Source organism: Rattus norvegicus, chromosome 6 (assembly GCF_036323735.1).
Source record: "Rattus norvegicus strain BN/NHsdMcwi chromosome 6, GRCr8, whole genome shotgun sequence".
Classification (NCBI taxonomy): domain Eukaryota; kingdom Metazoa; phylum Chordata; class Mammalia; order Rodentia; family Muridae; genus Rattus; species Rattus norvegicus.
The window spans coordinates 111,287,893-111,307,038 of NC_086024.1; the positions used below are offsets into that span (position 1 = coordinate 111,287,893).

At 42.2% G+C, this 19,146-nt stretch overlaps 1 protein-coding gene across 19 annotated transcripts in view; it reads left to right on the forward strand.

Moving 5' to 3' along the window:
• The window catches only part of Ttll5 (tubulin tyrosine ligase like 5), a 217,845-nt gene that overhangs the window by 73,845 nt on the left and 124,854 nt on the right, over positions 1-19,146 (forward strand). For 17 of the 19 annotated variants that reach the window (XM_039113313.2, XM_039113315.2, XM_063261755.1 and 14 more), the window contains 5 exons: positions 5,892-5,954; positions 9,166-9,204; positions 12,763-12,920; positions 13,919-14,225; positions 17,918-18,038. In XM_039113313.2, the coding sequence (XP_038969241.1) occupies positions 5,892-5,954; positions 9,166-9,204; positions 12,763-12,920; positions 13,919-14,225; positions 17,918-18,038 (688 nt within the window). Of the gene's footprint in view, positions 1-5,891; positions 5,955-9,165; positions 9,205-12,762; positions 12,921-13,918; positions 14,226-17,917; positions 18,039-19,146 lie in introns of those variants that run through there. The other 2 variants (XM_039113326.2, XM_039113325.2) reach the window with 2 other exon arrangements.

Consider the following 19,146-nt stretch of genomic DNA (forward strand, 5'->3'; position numbering starts at 1 on the left):
GCTTGAACGATGTTCTGTGAGTGACAGCCATACTGAGCATTCGCAGTGGACATTTCTGTTTTTATCACTGTGCTCTAAAAGACTGATATGTTTGCTACAAGTTCTTTCTTGGATACATATATGTATATACATGTACATATGCATATATGCATGTGTCTAGATAATATTTCCTCCAAGTTTGGGAATGGTTTGTTCATGTTTTAAGAGTAGGTTTTGTAAAACTTAGATACCTTATTCCTAAAAAATATTTGCTATTTTCTGTGGTGCAAAAGTCTTTTTCTTTGATGTTTATTAATTTAGTCTTTGCATTAGGTCTGTAGTATGTCGTATGAGCTAAGTGGCAAGTGTATACATTTCCAGCCAGGTCCCTCTTGAGTGACTCCACACATCTGATGGTTGTGTTTGGTTTCCATCTGTTTAAAATGCTTTCTCATTTCCCTGGTCATTTTCTTTTCAGGTTATCTAGATGTGTGTTTATTTTCAGACATTTGGGGTTTTCCTAGAGATCATTTAGCTACTGTTTTTTAAGTTTAGTTCTGTTGAGGTCAGAGAATATAATTTGTAAAACTTGCATCTGAAAAGGTACTGAGATTTCTTATGTGGCGCATTGTGTCAGGTATAAAGTGTATGTGGACCATGTCTCTCCCTGTGGCTGTGTAGGTTGCCCCTGGAAGGCGCATCAGGTCACAGGCGTTAGTGCTGTCTTTCAGCCCCTGACCACAGTTGTTATTGGGTCAGTGGTCCTAGGTCCCTCACCCTCCCTCCAGCTCTTCAGTCTTCCTGCGCTCTGCAGCTGTGGCCAGTGCTGCGGACGCTCTCTCCCCGCGCTTCCTTGCTAGGAAGTGTTGTGTTCCTCAGAACACTTGCTCTCTTTTGTTTTTTCTTTTAATTCTGAAGCTTACTTAGTGTGACTTAATGTACTCCACGCCATCGTTAATGACTAGTATTTTTCTGTTGCTTTGTCTTACGATTTAAAGGAAAAAACTGATTTTATCTTTCTTGTACTGGTGATGTTTAGAGATTGGAATGGCCAAAGCTCACAGTTACTTTTGTGGTAAAAATACCTAAAATTCCTCCTGCTTTGCAAGACTATTATTACCTGTGGTCACTGTGCTGTATAATAGATCATAACTGTATTTCTCCTCCCTAACTACTCCAGACCCTTGATATCTATCACCAGTCTGCTTTCCACTAGTGTGATGTCGCCCGTCATCTTAGATAGCACTTAGTAAGAGAGATAATGCAGCATTGGTTTTTCTGTGCCAGGCTCACTTCATGTTTCTGACCTCCAAGCTCATTGATGTTGTGGAAGATGACAAGGTGTTGATCTTTCTATGGCATAACAATATTCTACAGCGTATGAACCACGTATTCTTTATCCATTCCGTCCCTGATGGAAGACTTAGCTTGAGTCTGTATTCTGTTAGCAGTGTTTCAGTGAGTGTGGGGACACACAGATACCTGGTACTGGATCACTTGGTGGTTCTCGTTGGTATTGTGAGGGATTTCATGCTGCTTTCTATGGTGGTCGTTTGCGTTCCTCACAGTACATCTGAAGGCTCCTTCTCTTTTTCTGCCTCCTTGCTGGCTCCTTTTCCCCTTTCTCTTTGTTTCTCTTTGGGGCACTTAAGGTATAGCACTCTTATCTTTGGGATGGGTATTACTCGACTTAGGTCAATAGTCTTTTAGTCTTTTTTTTTTTTTTTTTTTTTTTTTTTTGGTTCTTTTTTTCGGAGCTGGGGACCGAACCCAGGGCCTTGCGCTTCCTAGGTAAGCGCTCTACCACTGAGCTAAATCCCCAGCCCCTCTTTTAGTCTTTTTAATATGCCTTAAATTTAGTGTGCTAAGGATTTTTGCATTTACAGTAAAGGTTTTTCTGTCTGGCTTTCTGTTTATTTGCAGCCTTCCCTCTCCTCCCCCTTTCCCTTTTCTTTTCTTTATTTCTTCTTTTGTGGTGTCTTTGGTTTTGCTATTAGGATAATGCTGACCTTGTAAAACGAGTTTAGAAGTATTCGCTTATGTTTTTTTCTCTATGTTTTTTGTAATTGTTTGAGATTTAATATTAGTGAAGATGTTAATGTGAAGAAGCCAGGTTCTAGGCTTCTCCTCCTCCTTTTTTTTTTTAAACAATTCTTTATTACTGATTGGATCTCTTCACTGTTTATTCATCTGTTCCAATCTTTGTTTGTCCATAATTTAATCTTGATATATGGTATATGCACAGGACATTACTCATTTCTTCTAGATTATCCAGTTTGTTGGCATGTAAATGTTTATAGTGGTGTCTTATGATCTTTAGGATTAAAAATCATATGTGTTTGTTTGTATGTCTCTCTGTGAGTATGTACATGTGAATGCAGGTGCTGTAGGGGCTAAAAGGAGGGCTTTGGATCTCCTACAGCTAGAGTTACAGATGATGTAAGTTGCCTGACGCAGGTGCTAGGAACCAAGCTGGACTTCTCTATAAAAGTGCTCTTATCTGTTGGTCCATTTCTTCAGTTTCAGCATCCCGACCACCACCCCTTCTTCTAAGACAGGGACTCCTGTATCCTAAGTGGGCCTCAAACTCGATATATACAAACATATGCATATGCCAAGGATGACCTTGAAGTTCTCATCCTTCTGCTGCTACCTCCTTGTCGATGGAATTATAGGTTTGAGCTGCTGTGCCCAGTTTATATAGTACTGGGGATGGACTCCAGAGCTGGGTGCATACTCTGCGAGGCAAAGACTCCCTACAGAAGCTTATGCCAACCGTGATCCTTCGCATCTCTGTTAGCCAGTAACATCCTGCTGGTTATGGTGATGGTGGTGGTGATCGTGGTTACTGTTGTCTACCTCTTTGTCTTTTTTATTTTCATTTTTTTGAATCTTCTTTATTTTTTCCATACTCTAGCTAGAGGTTTGTTGATGCTATCTTTTAAAAGCATCATCTTGGAGCTGGAGAAATGGCTCTGCAGTTAAGAGCATTTGTTGTTCTTACAGAGAACCCAGATGGTGGTTCACAGCCATCTGTAACTGGAGTTGGGGATGGGGGTGGGGATCTAGTGCCCTCTTTTGACCTTCATGGTCATGAAGCATGTGTGTGATGGACATACATACATATAGGTAAGATACACATAAAATAAAAAGAATAAATTTATAAAGATTTAAAAACCAGGTTCTTGCTAGTTAGAAGAGGACGGGCTTCGGAGGGAAGGATGGAAGGTAAGAGGGTAGCAGAGGGAGGCGTGACCGCGTGCATGTGCACATGCATGAAGCTGTAATAAAGTAAACTCAAGCAAAACGGCAAAGCACATCGAGTGACTAAAGAAAGCAACCCACTGCATAGGTTTTTTGTGTTGTTTACCTACTTTTCTTTGTCTGTGTCATTTATGTCATCTTTTAGCTAACAAGTTCTCTTTCCTCTCTGCTATTTCTCCAGTGACCATATATTTTAATTATTGCAATGCGATCTTCAAATACTATACTATTTCATGTATAATATGGGGTCTTTACAACCATTTCCATCCTTCCCGTGTTATTGTTAGTATGTATTTTGCTATAATCCCACAGTACTACATTGTTCCTTTTGCTGGAAGAGTCAGCTATAAGGAGCTTTAAGTCTGTGTACTGTCATTTCCCATATTCTTCACTACACATGTATCAGGTTTGCATCTGAAGACTCTCTCTCAGGATTTGATGGATCTGTGCAGCTCTGATGGTAACAACTTCGCCACTTCTGGTTCTGTACAGAAACATCTCTACAGATGTTTTTGTGTCAACAGTTGAAAGATTTTCTTGACAAGTTGTAGAACTTGTGCTTATTCTTTTTTTTTCTTCTATTTTTGGTTTTGGTTTTGGTTTGGGCTTCTCTGTGTAGGCCTGGCTATCCTGGAATTCATTCTATAGTCCATGCTGGCCTCAAACTCCCAGAGCTAGATCCTTCCGTTTCTGCCTCCAGGGTGCTGGGGTTAAAGGTGGGCTCCACCATGTCAGCTTGTGTTACTCTTTGTTAGTGCAGTGCCGTCCCCACCTTCAGCTTACTTCTGAGGGTGTGGGTCTAGATTGTGTAAATGTGCATGTGGATAGATGTGTTTCCACACGTGTGTCCCACTATGCAGAGGCCAGTGACCAATGTCAGGTATCTTTCTTGGTGGCTCTCCACCTTATTTTATCAGTATATTATGGGAGGAGCCAGGGGTTTGTATATGGCACACAAGCATGGCAGCAACTGCCTTCACATACTGGGCCGTCACTGATCTGTTTGTATCTGAGAAGGGCCTCTCTCTGATGGGGCTCTTCAGCTTGGCAGGCTGCCTGGACAAGGAATCTAGGTGTCTGTTTCCACACATGCAGCACTGGCAGTACAGATGTGCACCACTACACCAGGATTTTTATACAGTTGCTGGGAAGCCACACTCAGGCCCTCACGTTTACACGACAGTCACTTTACCGACTGAGCCAACTCTGTAGCCCCAAGACTGTTTTCTGAAGCATCTTATCATTATTTTGGGATTTCCCCCTCATTCACAGCCTGCTCCTCTTCAGTACATTGCTCTGAAAATTCTAGCTTTGCATTTTAGACACCGTTGGTCTCCCCCGAATCCTCCTGTAGGCATGCTCTGGAAACACCTGTTAGGAAGGAAAGCAGAGAAGTTGTAAGAGTTAATAATGTTGTTTTTCACTAATAGGAATCACTCCTTGTCCCACCATTTGTTTAATGACTGAAAACAGTTGTTTCTATATTATGTACACTTTTCTGACTGTTTGTGCCAGGAGAACAGGGTCTGCAGCAGTTCTTCCCTTGTGTGTAGAAACAGAATTGTTTGTTTCGTTGGTTTTGAACATTTTCCAGACAGAAAATGTGTGCTCCATGTAATCCTGCTCTTTTCACTAAGTGCTGCCTTACGAGGATTCATGTAGCTGCAACTCATTCCCGTAAACACCCCCTTTCCCTTTTAAACTGTGTGTTGGAACTACTATTGGTTTCAGTCTTTTGTTGATAGACATGGGACTTCTTTCTGGTCTGTAACTCTCAAAGACAGCTATGCCGTTGGCATTCTTGAATGTCCTGGGTCTCGTGGGTGTGTATCTAGGAATGAATTGCATCATGCAGCTTTTCTGGAAGAGGTGTTCTCAGAGACAGCATGTGATATATCTCTGGGGAAGAGCAGGCAGATGAGACAAGGAAACCTGTAGACTCACAATGATCCTATTAAGGAAGGTTTTGCGCAGCAGTGTGGGGACATAGCAGCCATTGTGCTGGGAAGTCTTCCATTTAGAGACAAAGGATGGGTGGGAGATGTGGGATGAAAAAGCTCCTAGGAGACATTTTCTGACTGGTCTTGCAGAATCACCATTCAACAGCTGTGTGGGGAACATAGAAATGAATTGGTGACACAGAGTATCCATTTTCTGAAAGAATTGGTGACACAGTATCCATTTTCTGAACGTTTGCCCACTGCTGTAAAGAGCATGGAAGCTCTGGAAGCTCCCACTTTGGGAAGAGTTGGACTGAAAATCTCCCATTTCTCCCCCCCGCCTCCAGTTTCTGCTATCGTCTCACCTGTACATAAGATTTCTTAGTGGTGGTTGTTTAACCTTTCATTATGCCATTCTGAATGTAGCATATCTCCTCTTACTAATCTAAGGAATTCTGTTTTCTATGTTAAATCACCTTCTTTATTCCTTTTTTTTCTTTTTTGCAGCAGGGTAGACTTGAGCAGCTTCCTTACTCTTATTCTTACTCAATCATTTATCATTTTAATGTGAACATTCATCTCCTCCGTTGGCACTTTAGAAACAGTGCATAAGCAGTTTATTTTGTGCTTGGGTTGTGGTTTTATTTCTACATTTTCCCTCTTGAATGAAACTTAAGAAATAATTTGGTTTCTTTCTTTGTCCTTCAGGTCCTACCTTGAACACAAAACCTCCATGAACTACATGCTGGCAACACGCCTATTCCAGGACAGGTAGGAATTTGCTCAGCTTAAATATTTAGAACTAGATCGCAAAGCCTAAGAGAAAACACATGTAAATGGAGGGTAGTGGCTTCATCCAAGTCTCATGCCAGCCTGGGATAGCAATCCCGGTGCAATAGCTCACTCTCCAGCATGTGCTACAGCCCTCAGCATTCTGTAATATTTGTCAAAGCCAAAAACTCTTGAGTAGTCTTACCACACGCCCAGTGCTGCTTCTTCCTCTTCTCCTTCCTCTTCCTCTCTCCATCTTTTCCCTCTTCTTTCTCTAATTCTTCTCAATCTTTTTTAAAGAAGATCCTCACTCAGCACCATTTTGTATATTGTTTTTGTTTTCAAAACTCCCTCCCTCCCTCTTTCCCCTCACTCCTTTCCTCCTCCTTCCCTTCCTTCTCACTGCCCTCCCTCTCTCTCCCTCCTTCTCTTCCTTGAAGCAGACAGGGTTTGTTTTGGCTTACAGTTTGAGAGACCATTTTATCATGTCAGGGAAGCCGCAGAGGCAGGAGTTTGGTGTAGCTGCATCCACGGTCAGGAAGCAGAGAATAGTAAGTACTCCAGGCACAGTTTTAAATGATATAATGCTGGTTTTCAAGAACAAAAGGATTGCTAGGTCAGAAAAGGTGGAGGGTCCGTAAATGGCAAAGTAAACACAGGCACAGTATCACCTGGTGAGCTCAGTGCCAGGGGAGCTGGGAAACAGTGTTAGCAGAAACTGGAGTCTGGATGGCACAACCTGCAGGGCGGCATACCCCTGTGGATGCTTGTAGCCTGTGTAGTATAGCCACATTGCAGAACAGTTCAATAATGGGTTATTTTAATGACACTCCTTCCTTGTCTGAAGAAATGTATTCTACTTTTTTTCTGAGGTAGTCTTAAAATAGATATCCAGATTTCAGCCATATTTCTTGCAGTTTTCTAAGTTATTATAGGAAATTAGATTTGTACTTTGCATTTGTTTAGTTATGGTAAATAGTGTTGAGTAATGACGCACATAGCTTTTGATGATCCTTGAATTTGCTTGGAAGACAGCCTCAGACTTTTGCATAAAAACTAGAGTGTGGCCCGAGAACTTTGTCAAGGTCTCTTTATCTGTGTAGGTCTTTAAAATAACAAAATCCATTATTGTGCACTTTCCTAAATATATATGGATAAATGCTGCATTTAATTAGAATATATTATCCAAGCTAGTATATTTCTGTGTTATTTCTGCAGTTTCCAGCTAGCGACTCTTGGTTATAACCTTCCTAGAATATTTTATTAAGAAAACATGAATGTCCCCGTTTAGCAGAAGAATGCCTTTCTGATCTACTCTTACTAATAATCTCTTCAAACCTGGTCTCCATATTGCCATACTAACCAGGGCCCAATCAGGACACTGTTCTTTCTTCATACCAGCTTCCCCACACAAATTCCCTGCTGCTCATGATGCCTTCCACTCATCCCTGAAGAGCTCTAGCTCAGGTTTTTATCCTTCAGTCAGCCTTGAATTCCAGGACTCGGTTAAAAGCTCCTGTTTACTGACCCCTACTTTACCTGCTGGCCCTCTGAGTAGAAGCGCTCATGTGTTCATGTTTGTCAGTGTTCAGAGGCTAGCATGCAGTAGAAAAATATGTTTTGAAAAAAAGGAAATTGTGTTGATTCTAAATCTTAACATCTTCCACTAAATTTCTTCTCTCAGTCTGAATTGATGTTTCTCATACACATTAAATTGTTATTTCAAAGTGATTTTGCAATCATTTTTTGGTAGGTGGAGTTTGTCCACCTTCCATCCCTTCTCCACCTCTTCCCATCTACTCAGCCAGCCTCAGCAAACCCAGTGTCCTAGTGAATGGCAATAGTTTTAACTCTGGCCACACATTAGTAACCCAGGGGGATCTCGTAAGTGATATTTATACTCCATCTCCATCCTGGAGGGAAGTGGAGGTACTTATTAAAGCTACCCATGTGATGGTACTTAGAGGCCATGACTGCAGATTCCTGAAGATGACCATTGTCTGGGCTAAAAGTTACTCATCCCGAGTTTTCTGACGCACCCCTATTAGGGACAGGAAGGTATAGGAAAAGAAAAACAAAACATCCTGGTAAAGATTTAACTCTTTCACTTGACTTTTCTATAAACGTTATCTATACTGCCTTTGCCTTTTAAAAAATATCATAGATTTCATACCATGTATCTCTATCAACATGACAGTTTTGAAATGACAGAATATTTGATTGAACAAGTTAATGAGATGAGAGGTAGCTGGTGAATATGCATAATAATGAGGGCCAACAGTGATGACTCATGCGGTGAGATTGCTGGCCAGTGTCTTTGGTGGATACATGAACCTTACAATGGTGATAAAATTGTGCTGAACCAACTACAGGAAGGAGTATGCGTCAGACCGTGGAACAGTCTCACACTCTAATGTGTGCAGTGCAGAAACTGAATGAGGAGGAGGTGTTTCTAAGGAAAATAATCCTGTTTAACACACAAAGTTGCCATTTAGTTTTTGAACATCTTTTGTTTTTTTAAAACAGGTTTTTCCCCCCATAATTGTGGAAAATCTTTTTTTGATGACCCCTGTGAGAATGGAACTTGGTTTCCTATTCTGGAATAGTTCAATGGAAGTAGAAAGCTCTGTAGTCTGATCTAGGCCTTGGAGAATAGTACAGTGTGGAACGCTCAAGACTGACCATGGGCAGAATATAGATGTATCATCTCCCACTCATCTACACACACACACACACTCTCCACACACACACACACACACACACACATATGCACACACGCACACACACACACATGCACACACGCACACACATCACATACAATGCACACACATACACATGCATGCACACACGCACACATGCATACACCACACACATGCACATGTGTGTGCACATGCACACACACACACACACAGGGGTGGGCAATAACTACCTTCATCACATTGTCATGAGGAATGATTATAATTTGCTTTATAAGTAGATAGATAAATGTTACATCATTGTTCTCATTTTTTCTTTGCAATTTCTTTACTTGCTCCCCATGTTTACCTCGTAGTAGTCTACTTTTCTCTGAGAGTGTTCTGCTTCTCCCAAAGATGCCCAGTCTGCCCTAATTAGATGTTGAGTCTCTTACGAATGCATTCTCCATGTGTGCGAACTCTGAAATGAGGAGTGGGTGTATTCTCTGACCCTGTTGTGCTTTCTACATCTGCAGGGGAAACACCAGAAGGAGCTTGCTGACAGGAAGAGCACGGTAACTAATTTTTCAAAGTTAACAAATTCCTTCCATCTGTATGATGTGTAGCCATGCAGACTGCACATAATGCTTTATACAACTATTTTCAGTTTGCCTCATCACTAACAGCATCAATATGTAAAAGCTTTCTATTGAAAAAGTACTCTGGAGCCACGCATTAGAAAACAGGTATAAGGTTTAACTTACTAAATTCTATGTACATCATTTTAACCAATAATAATAGCCTTTTTGCTTGGTGGGATGAAAGAGACTAGAGTAGTAATGAGAGTTGAAAATTGTCACCATGTTCTGTTTGTCCATGGCGATGCTGTGATACATGGCTGAACTGCTCAAAGTCAGCACACAGGGAGCTTTAATCCGGCAGAGCAGAGAATCACCAGAGAAAAGCCCAACATGACTTTACCTCAGTTAGGCCTTGAGGTGCCACAGAAACTCTTGAGCCTATGCACACATCTACAGGCTCCTGAGAGTTCAACAGATTACCTGTTCTGTGCTGTCCTCTTCAGAAGCAGTCTAACAAGGAGGATAGCACAGCTCCTTGCCTCTAGCTGTTATTGGTTTGTGTGTCAACTATTTAGTTTCTCATCCAATAACTTAAATTTCTGTTTGTGTGTCTCTGAGTATGTGATGCATGTGGGAACTTGTGCCATGACACATGTGTAGTAAGGGACGGTGTTTATGGGACTGACTCTTCCTCCTCCTTTAATGCCTGCATCTGGGAAGCCACCAGGCTTGTACAGCAGGCTGCTCTGCCCACATCTACATCCATCCATCATCTACAACAAGCTTTCTGAATCTAAGTTCAACTTTTCTTTTAAGGGAGTCATTATGGTCGTCTTTTAAGGGAAAACAAATTCGTGTAGCTTATTTTCAAATGAAGTTACAATTTATAAACTTTCTGTAGCATTTGGTCAAGTAATAGACTTCCTGGGTATATTACCATCAATTGAGAAGTTGGAGAAAAGAAATTAAAAAACAAAAAATTTAGACAAAAAGACTATTTAAAATCTGAGTGTAATGGCTGGTATGTGTAATCCTAGGACATGAGAGACTAAAGAGTGCTGTGGTAAGTTCACGGCCAGCCTTGACTACATGTTTTAAGACTAGGCTAGGCTATTATAGAAACCTTGTTTCTAAAAACTAAAAAGAAGAGAATTGTTTCAAATGAATGGGCTTTGGCCTTCAATTTTTAGCTGCCTTTAAATATTAATAATATGAATATCTTGGTGGTCTAAAGGAGTAAATATATAAAAACTAGGCTGTAGTATTACACGCTAGAGTATGAAACAAGTATTATTGGATTTAAAAGGATTGAAATGAAAAGTCATATCCTTGGAAAATCTTTAGATATTTGAGCTAGAAGCAGCACATTTCTAGATGATCTCTGTGAATCAAGAAGAACATCACAAAGGAAATTGGAAAGTATTTTGAAATCATTAGTAATAAAACATAAAATGTGTGATTTTTCAGTGAAGGTGGTGTCTTGAGGGGCCTTTGAGCTCTGAGCGCCTACATTACAAACTGAGCACAGAAGTAGGGATGGTGCTGCACCTGTGTCCTGCTCTGGATCCAAGCAAAGGCTTAGGACCTCAAAGCCAGCCTTGGGCTTTGAAGAGAGCAAGACCTTGTCTCAAAATAAGAAGAAAACTTGTAAGAAGGAAAAGGAGGAGAGAGGACTCTGAGGACTGAAGTCACAGATCTGGAGTTCATCTTAAGAAACTTCACTGGAGGGCTGGAGAGATGGCTCAGTGGTTAAGAGCACTGACTGCTCTTCCAGAGGTCCTGAGTTCAATTCCCAGCAACCACATGGTGGCTCACAACCATCCATAGTGAGATCTGATGCCCTCTGTGTGTCTGAAGACAGCGATAGTGTACTCACATAAAAAAAAAAAAAAAAAGGAAGGAAAGAAATGTGTGTTTGTGTTGGAGATTTAGCTCAGTGGTAGAGTGTTTGCCTAGCAAGCGCAAGGCCCTGGGTTCAGTCCCCAGCTCCAAAAAAAAAGAAAAGAAAAAGAAGTGAGGAAATAAGAAATATCAACTTCAACCTTTTCAATTAAGGTGACCTAAAATAGTAAGCTATTTCAGACCAGGTTAATTAATTAATTAATTAGGTTTTTTTTTTCCAGACATGGTTTCTGTATATAGCCCTGGGTATCTTGGAACTCACTCTGTAGACCATGCTGGCCTCAAATTCACAGAGATCCTCCTGTCTCTGCCTCTCAAGTGCTGGGATTAAAGGCATGTGCTACCATGCCTGGCTCCAGGTTAAGTTTTTAAAAATGTTTCCTTAGAAAGATAGAGATGTCACATTTGATATTACATTTGATGTCGTTTTGATATCATAGCTACCACATTTGACCAATAGCCAATTATTTGTAAATAAATGGCTTGAATGGTGCTTTTCAGTCTGAGTTGTTTATTATTTAATTGGCTAAATATCTATTTTCAGAGCTCTGTGGGGTTTGGTCTTTGAGAGTCTGATAATAGATAAGGTCGGACATTTCTTAGCTGTAGCTAACTTTGGGAGGCTAAGGCAAGAGAGTCCAAAAGTTCGAGGTCAGGCTCAGTATCATAGTGACATCTTGCATCAAAAGAGGGTGGTGAGGCGCCTTAGAGGGCAGAGGCCCTGTGCCTTGTCCACTCCTTGTCTGGACCGGGCCCCCCATCCATCACATCCCTAGTCTGTGACTCGTCTTACTCAAACTTGGCATAGGTATCACCAGTCCCCTTCCCTACCCCACATCTCATTCAGAACCTGCTAGGGTTGGGCCTTGCCTTCTGTCTGCTGCCAGCTCATGTCTGTGCCTCTGACTCTAATTCTTGACTATACTTGACACCTGAAGGAACTCTGCCATTCTCCTATCTCCTTGTGGAGCTAATTCTGTTCCAAAGAAGATTGGGGGCTTGGCATGTCCCCAGGTTGTGGAACATTAGACTGGAAGACCCTGACAGCCTCTGCAGCATTTTGGTGACACTTCCCTATGAGTCACAGTCCCCTCTGTGTCACTCCCCTATTCTCAGCTCATCATCTGTTCTCTATTGCCAGCTCTGTCAAATCTGTGTGTATTATGGACTATATACATTCAAAAGAATTTTAAATACTAATGCGAAGATTGTAACTAACTTTAATGTGAACAAGATGCATTTTATATCTCAATTATTAAAATATTACTGCAGTCTCCTTGTCCTTCTGAAGGTATAGGGTTTGGGGTGACACTTTACAGTCCTTGCAGTGAAGTAATAGTCAAGAAGCTTAAAGGTATTGAAATGGTGTCTTCACGTATATTTTTGTTTAGAACATTTAATAAATTTAGGAAGAGCATTAATGAAGTCTTCATGTTGGCTACACTGTTCCCATTGTCCTGGGAAGTCCAAGCACATTAGAGTTCATGAGGGTTCCCGTGACAGTCTTGGAGTAAAGAAGAGGACTTTACTGTCTTGTGTAGCTATAGATCCTTTGAGCTTAAGAGTGCCCTGCTTCCTGTCCTGGGCGTAGGGGTTTCACGGTTGATGAGGAGTCCTTGCTGAAGCTGTGCTGTTGTGCTGTTTCCGCAGAGTGAATACGGATGGAGCATCGGAACTTAAGGTGGAGAGCATGAACTCCAAGGCCAAGCTGCACGCTGCTCTTTATGAGAGGAAGCTACTATCTCTGGAGGTGCGAAAACGTAGACGACGGAGTGGCAGATTGAGGGCAATGAGGCCAAAATACCCAGGTACCTGCCAGTGAGCATTCAACAAACTGTACAGTCTGGGTCCTGGCAGAGCAGTTAACCAGGTTCTTCTTTAATCCCTGATGAGGCAGAACTGATCCCATGAGGGTAATTTTGCTTTAGGTAATCTTTCCCCACTCTGAAACTTAATTTTGAAAGGAATATAAATTTTTAAGTGTCCAATCCCCTCGTACTTGCAGCGAAGACTTGAAATGAAGTGCCTGTTTTGGCTCCCACCCTCATTCCACCCTCAAACAGATACTAATCCTTTAGAAATCATGAGCATCCACATTAGTGGGCTCTGAGCAGTGATGCTGGGCTTGATGGTGCTGTAGCTCAGTGCATCATTGGAAAGTTGCCGGTGACGTGAGTATTTAGATGAAGGTGTTTGTTTCCCAGATAATCTCCTACATTACAGCAGATGCGTTCTTAACTGACTGATAGATTGGTGCCATCCCCATGTTCTTTCTCTGTCGAGTACCTGTATCATTAGTGTCTGGGGTCTCATTGATGGAATACATACATACATACATATATATACATATATACACACATATATATACACACATATATATACATATACATATATATCTATATATACATGCATACAGTTCCTGTTTTAAGACAGCAGCAAACATAGACTCAGAAGATATCCCTCTGTTCTTTGTACCTCTTTGAAGGTTCTTGTTTGTTTGTTTGTTTGTTTGTTTGTTTTTAATGCCCCGATATACCAGAGAGAGTACTCAGTCAAAGGCAGTTTGTAGTAGGGATTGTCTTGAGTTGAGAGAATACCATGCAGAGTGATGAAAAGGCTCAACTCTAACAGTGACCATTGATGGGTTCCTGAACGTGTACGATGAGGAGCTGTGAGTCAGTCAGTTCTGTGTCCTCCTGGTGGTTTGACTTAGACATAGGCTTTACTACAAAGATAAAAGGAAGGTGTTGGGAGAGAGGACGTTTTAATCCTTTTTTCAGCAACATTAGTGATTCTTCGCATTTAGTGATTACCCAACCAGCTGAAATGAATATTAAAACGGAGACAGAGAGTGAAGAAGAGGAAGAGGTTGGATTAGACAATGAAGATGAAGAGCAAGAAGCTTCCCAGGAAGAGTCTGCAGGATCTCTTGCAGAAAATCAAGCCAAGTACACACCTTCATTGACTGTTATCGTAGAAAATTCACCTAGAGAAAATGCTATGAAAGTTGCTGAGTGGACTAATAAAGGTGAATCGTGCTGCAAAATCGAGACTCAAGAGCCTGAGTCTAAATTTAATCTGATGCAGATTCTCCAGGATAATGGCAATCTAAGGTAGGTTCCTTTGAGATTGATGGTCATTGAGGTGGTTATAGCTAACTGTACTGAGTGCCAGCTTCTGTGTCAGTGGCTTCAGTTTCCTCTGAAAATCACAGATGTCCTGAGACTTTTGAAGTCCTGAGATGGGTTAAATATTGCTATTATCACAGAAAACAGAGGCTTAGAGAAGGACCCAGGTTTCAGAGGCCCAGTAGATGCATGATGGCATTAGTCTAACTAAGAGTACTGAGCGATCAAAACTAACTCAAGCTGCTCAGGGTTAGTGTGTGAGCTCCTTCAGAGGCTGGGACTCAGGTCCCCTGAGGACACATCAATTTTAGGGCGCAGAACTAGAAGACTAGACCCCCTAGAGGGTCATGTGAAAGACGACCTTTGACCTAGCCTTAACTGATGCAGATCTCCCAAGGTTGGGAAGTGGAGTGCTGATCAAGTAGCAGTAAGTGGCCCGGAAATGCTGCAGTACATCGATTCCTCCCACCCTTAGCAAACATTGCTACCTCTCCGTGCCAGGAATATGCTAGGCCACAAAGCAGTGCTGCAGGGAGCAAGGCGGGCATGGGAAGCCTACAGTCTGCTGGGAAGATGGACAGTAAACAAAGAAACATGGTTTTCCAGGCAGCAAAGAATGCCGTGACGATGGTACAGCGGTGTCATGGTGGTTAGGGGTTATTAAGAATGGAGCATAAAGGGGTGATCTTTGCGGTGAGCCTGTGTGAATGAGCCCTGCCTTTGACTTCAGGAGGAACAAACCTCAAGGCACTGAAATGTCACAAACCTTTGTAGTTGGGACCTGGCAGACTTGGAGGATAAAAGAAGTTCAGGAAGGTGTGATAAGGAATTAGATTTCCCCAAAATGGATGCTGTTAGATTGTGCAGAGGCTTCAGGGGAACTGGGTTTGGTTTTTGATTGGCTTTTAAGTAACTGCATGAGTCAGACCCTGTTATATAGAGAGAGTAAATTTTGCTCTCATCGTGAGCAGTTAGTAAGAGAAGCAGCTCAATGTAGAAAGGGAACAGTCAGAATTGTCCAAAACGCAAAAGATGGAGTTGTTAGCCAGAGAATGATGTTATCAGAGTGGAGAGAAGGAGATGGGTTTAGGCTGTTTGTGACGTGGCAGACCAAAGAGCTCTACAGTGGCTAATGTGGTGATGTCACCAATGGATAGAAAGAATAGGATGATGTGCCCTGTGCTAACCAGCAAAAGTACAACATAGAGGTCAAGGTTCATAGTCAAGCCTTACAGTGGACATTACTGATAGTTCAGATTGACTCACAATGGATGGGGAGAGAACAGAGAGTACCACAGTTTGGGGGAATACCTCAGGGTAGGTCAGTACAAGACCAAGAGGGAACAGTTCAGAGTGGCAGGAGTAACACCGTCAGCCACAGGAGGCCTAGCATGCCTGCTGTATGAGGGAATAAAGAGGCACGCCTGAATTTGTGGGAGGAGTTGTGAGCTGAGGAGATCAGAGAGCGAGGGTGATGGTGCTGTTCCACAGGGTTTAGCAACGGAAGGTGAGGCCATGTCACGGAGAGAGAAAGGATGGTTTTATTTTTAAAGATAGAGATTCTGGAGCTTATTTATAGACTCAAGAGGAAGGATTTGATGGCCAGAGGATTAAGATGTAGAAATGGATGTATTGGCAGAGAAGGTCTTAAAAGGCAGGTGGAAAGAGGCCAGTAGAGGGACTACGGAGAGGCTGCTGATGGAGGCCTAGGGAGAAGTTGAGTTGCCTGGGTGCTGGCCTGTGCTTTCTAAAGGCCAGATTTTATACTTTGGCTCAGAGATGTGGGTAGGCTTGGGTTGGGAGGATGCTGGGAATGAGAATAGTTCGTTGGTGGAGTTCAGGTTATATGAACTCATTTCTGCTACCTGGGCTCTGGCCTATGGATTGAGGGCAAGTCATAGCGTCAGAGACCCTTTCCAGGCTTCAGCCTCCTCTGTCAAGCCAAGGTACAGGGTCAGACCAGGATTTCTGAACCGATTTCCCGAAAGGAAGAAGGACTAAGAGAATTGTAAATAGAAGTATATTCTGAACTCGTTCCAGCAATTGCATCTTCCTGAGCTGCTGAAGGAGCTGGGCTTGTAGGGTGTATTGTAAGTCAGCAAACTCCTTGCCGCTCCCCACTGTCCATTAGGCTGTCTCAATGGTCCCTGGGGTCTGGGGAAGGCCAAGGCTAGGGTGGAGACCACATGCACCTTCTCCTTCATGATGTATCTGTCAAGGATCTGGGTAACAGTCTTGTCTTCTAAAGCCAGATCACTTTGATGCCAATCTCACCTGTCTTATACTTCTGCCCAGGTCTCTGAGTAAGGGAGTATACCAATGACTGACTAATGAATGCCTCTTGAGACCATCTCAGGATACACTTGTGGGAGGATCCTCTCAGGATGGTTTATAGATATGAAAAACTCAGTATTCTTTATTTCATTTGAAACAAACTAAGGATTGGAATTTCAGTTATCGGTTTGAGAGCTTCAGTCAGGGCAGTTGGTGAGGCAGTTCCATTTGGAAGAAACTAGAACATGCTGCTGTTCTCTAGATGGGAATAGGAATGTCTTTGTTGGGAATATTTGAACATTTAAACTCATTGTTTCAATTTGATACTGTACTTCCATAACTGCCCCTGTTAGTAATTACATTGTAACCTTATTTATAGCTCACTTGCTGGAACCTCTTACAAATGAAAATCAAGGAGCAAGCAGGCTCCCTGGCCTGATTCCCCTGCACTCCGGTCCCCCAAAACACACTCAGTCCTAGACTCCTGTAGCATCTCCAGTTCGCTTGGGACGAATCCTTCATCTTAACTTTGGGGACCATGAGCAGGCAGTGTTTAGTGATTACGTGTTCAAGGATTGTGAGCAGAGCTTGTGTTGGGCCCTAATCTTAGCTGACGTAATTCTGGCTACAGTGTCAGGAGGCCGATCAGCTGAAGTAACCAAAATCTTGCCTGAAAGAAAACAGATCTGCCACAATTAGCCGCTGAAGTGAAAGTTGTCACTTTCTTTCTGGCTTTCCCACTGCAACCTGAGGATAGTCTTTGCCTGTCACCGAAACCACCAGGCAGAAAACAGCTGTCCCCATGGTGCGCTTTACCATCGTGAAGGTTGTTTTCCCTGCAGAACATCTGGGCTCATCCCTGTCTGTCAGGTTATGCACACCAAGCTCTGTTGGACCACAATCACTTGTTCTGGGCTCCAGCCCTTCCTGTAGTTGAGAAATGTATGACCTTAAAATTTGGACTCAAAAGTTTCTTTGTGGGACTAATCTAGTTCCTGTTCCAGAGACATTTCCATGCTAGGAATATTAGTTCTCATAACAAGATCTGAATCTCTGTCTTATCTGATAAGTATGTCCTGACAGGCTTCCAAACACTACACCCTTCCTTTTTACTACCAGTGGCCCAGCGAACACAGCACTGCATTCTCCCAAGAACGTCCTTCAAAGTTCAAAGAGGCAACATGATAGGCAGAAGTGATTTTCAGTTTCTGTACGGGAAACAATTTAAAAGCTTGTATAGTGTTGGGAAGAGTTCTTTATTGAGAAGTGTCCATGTAACAGCTCTCATGGTCTTGGCCATCCAGACAGAAGGATCCTTTAAGATCACTTGGGGAGAGGCAGGTATGTGGTTGGTAGGCTCACCATTCTGTCTCTTAACGATGTATTGTTTTGGATTTCTACAGCAAAGTGCAGGCCCGGTTAGCATTCTCTGCCTATCTTCAGCATGTGCAAGTCCGTCTGACAAAAGACAGTGGTGGTCAGACACTCAGTCCCAGCTGGGCTGCCAAAGAGGACGAACAGATGGTGAGGCTCTGCTTTTGGGGACCTTTGACTGTCCTCCTCTCTCTCCTCCTGTCCCCAGCTCAGCAGTATATTCTGAGCAAAGAATTATTGCAGGACTCAGCAAATGGCTCAACAGCTAAAGGTCTCACCACTCAAGATGAGATCTGAGTCTGATGCCCAGAACCCATGTAAAGGCAAGAGGCTCTTCACCAGTTGTCCCCTGACCTCTAGAGGAGTGTGTGGCACATGTGCTCACAGGCACCACGTCATGCAATCTTTCCATTATTTTCTGTCCTGAGGAGTTAGTTCCATTAGCTCTTTGAAAGTCGGTGTCTCTGTACTATCTCAGAAGTACCATTAGTCAGCTTAATGTCTTACTTTACTTGTAATTGTGTAAAGTTTTAGATTACTAGACCCAAAATTAATGACAATTTTGATCTTGTGTCAGTTATTTGATCACAGCCATGATTTAATATTTCAGATCACAATGACAGGAAGTATCAAATTCTTTGGTAAGATCAGGGCTTGGAGAGGAGGCCACAGCCTTCTTAAGGCCTTTTAAAACTACAGGCATTACCACAGAGGGGTCTTTAACTCTGAGGAAACCGTGTCCTTTGTCAATGCTCACTTTAATTTTTAGTTCTCTCTAATACAATATAAGGTGTATTTTTAAAAATCATGTTGGTTATCCCAGAAACAAATGATGAATTTAAAGTAGCCAAAAGAACCGAGAGATAAACCTTGTGTGCCATGCACAATCCTTCAGCCATCAGTGGAAAATGTTAGCTCTGCTCTTTCCAAGTGGAAAATTGAACATGACTTTTTAAGAGTTCGTTTGTCTGCACCACTGAAAAAATAATGTTTTAAAATAGTAGCTTAAGCCACCCTATAGTAAAGACAGCAGAGAACTCTGAAATCCAAGCCTCTAGTTCTGAGTCTCTACCCTTTATATAGAGAAAATTGGAGGGGGGAGCCATGAACAAAAATCAAATTTAAAAAAAAAAAATCACTTAAAATAACCAAAAGCAGGCACACAAACAAAACAACCAAACTAACTATTCCAGTTTCTAGTTGAGAATTTACCCAAGGTTTGGGGGTTTCTATAAGAATATATAAGGTCATCACTGCA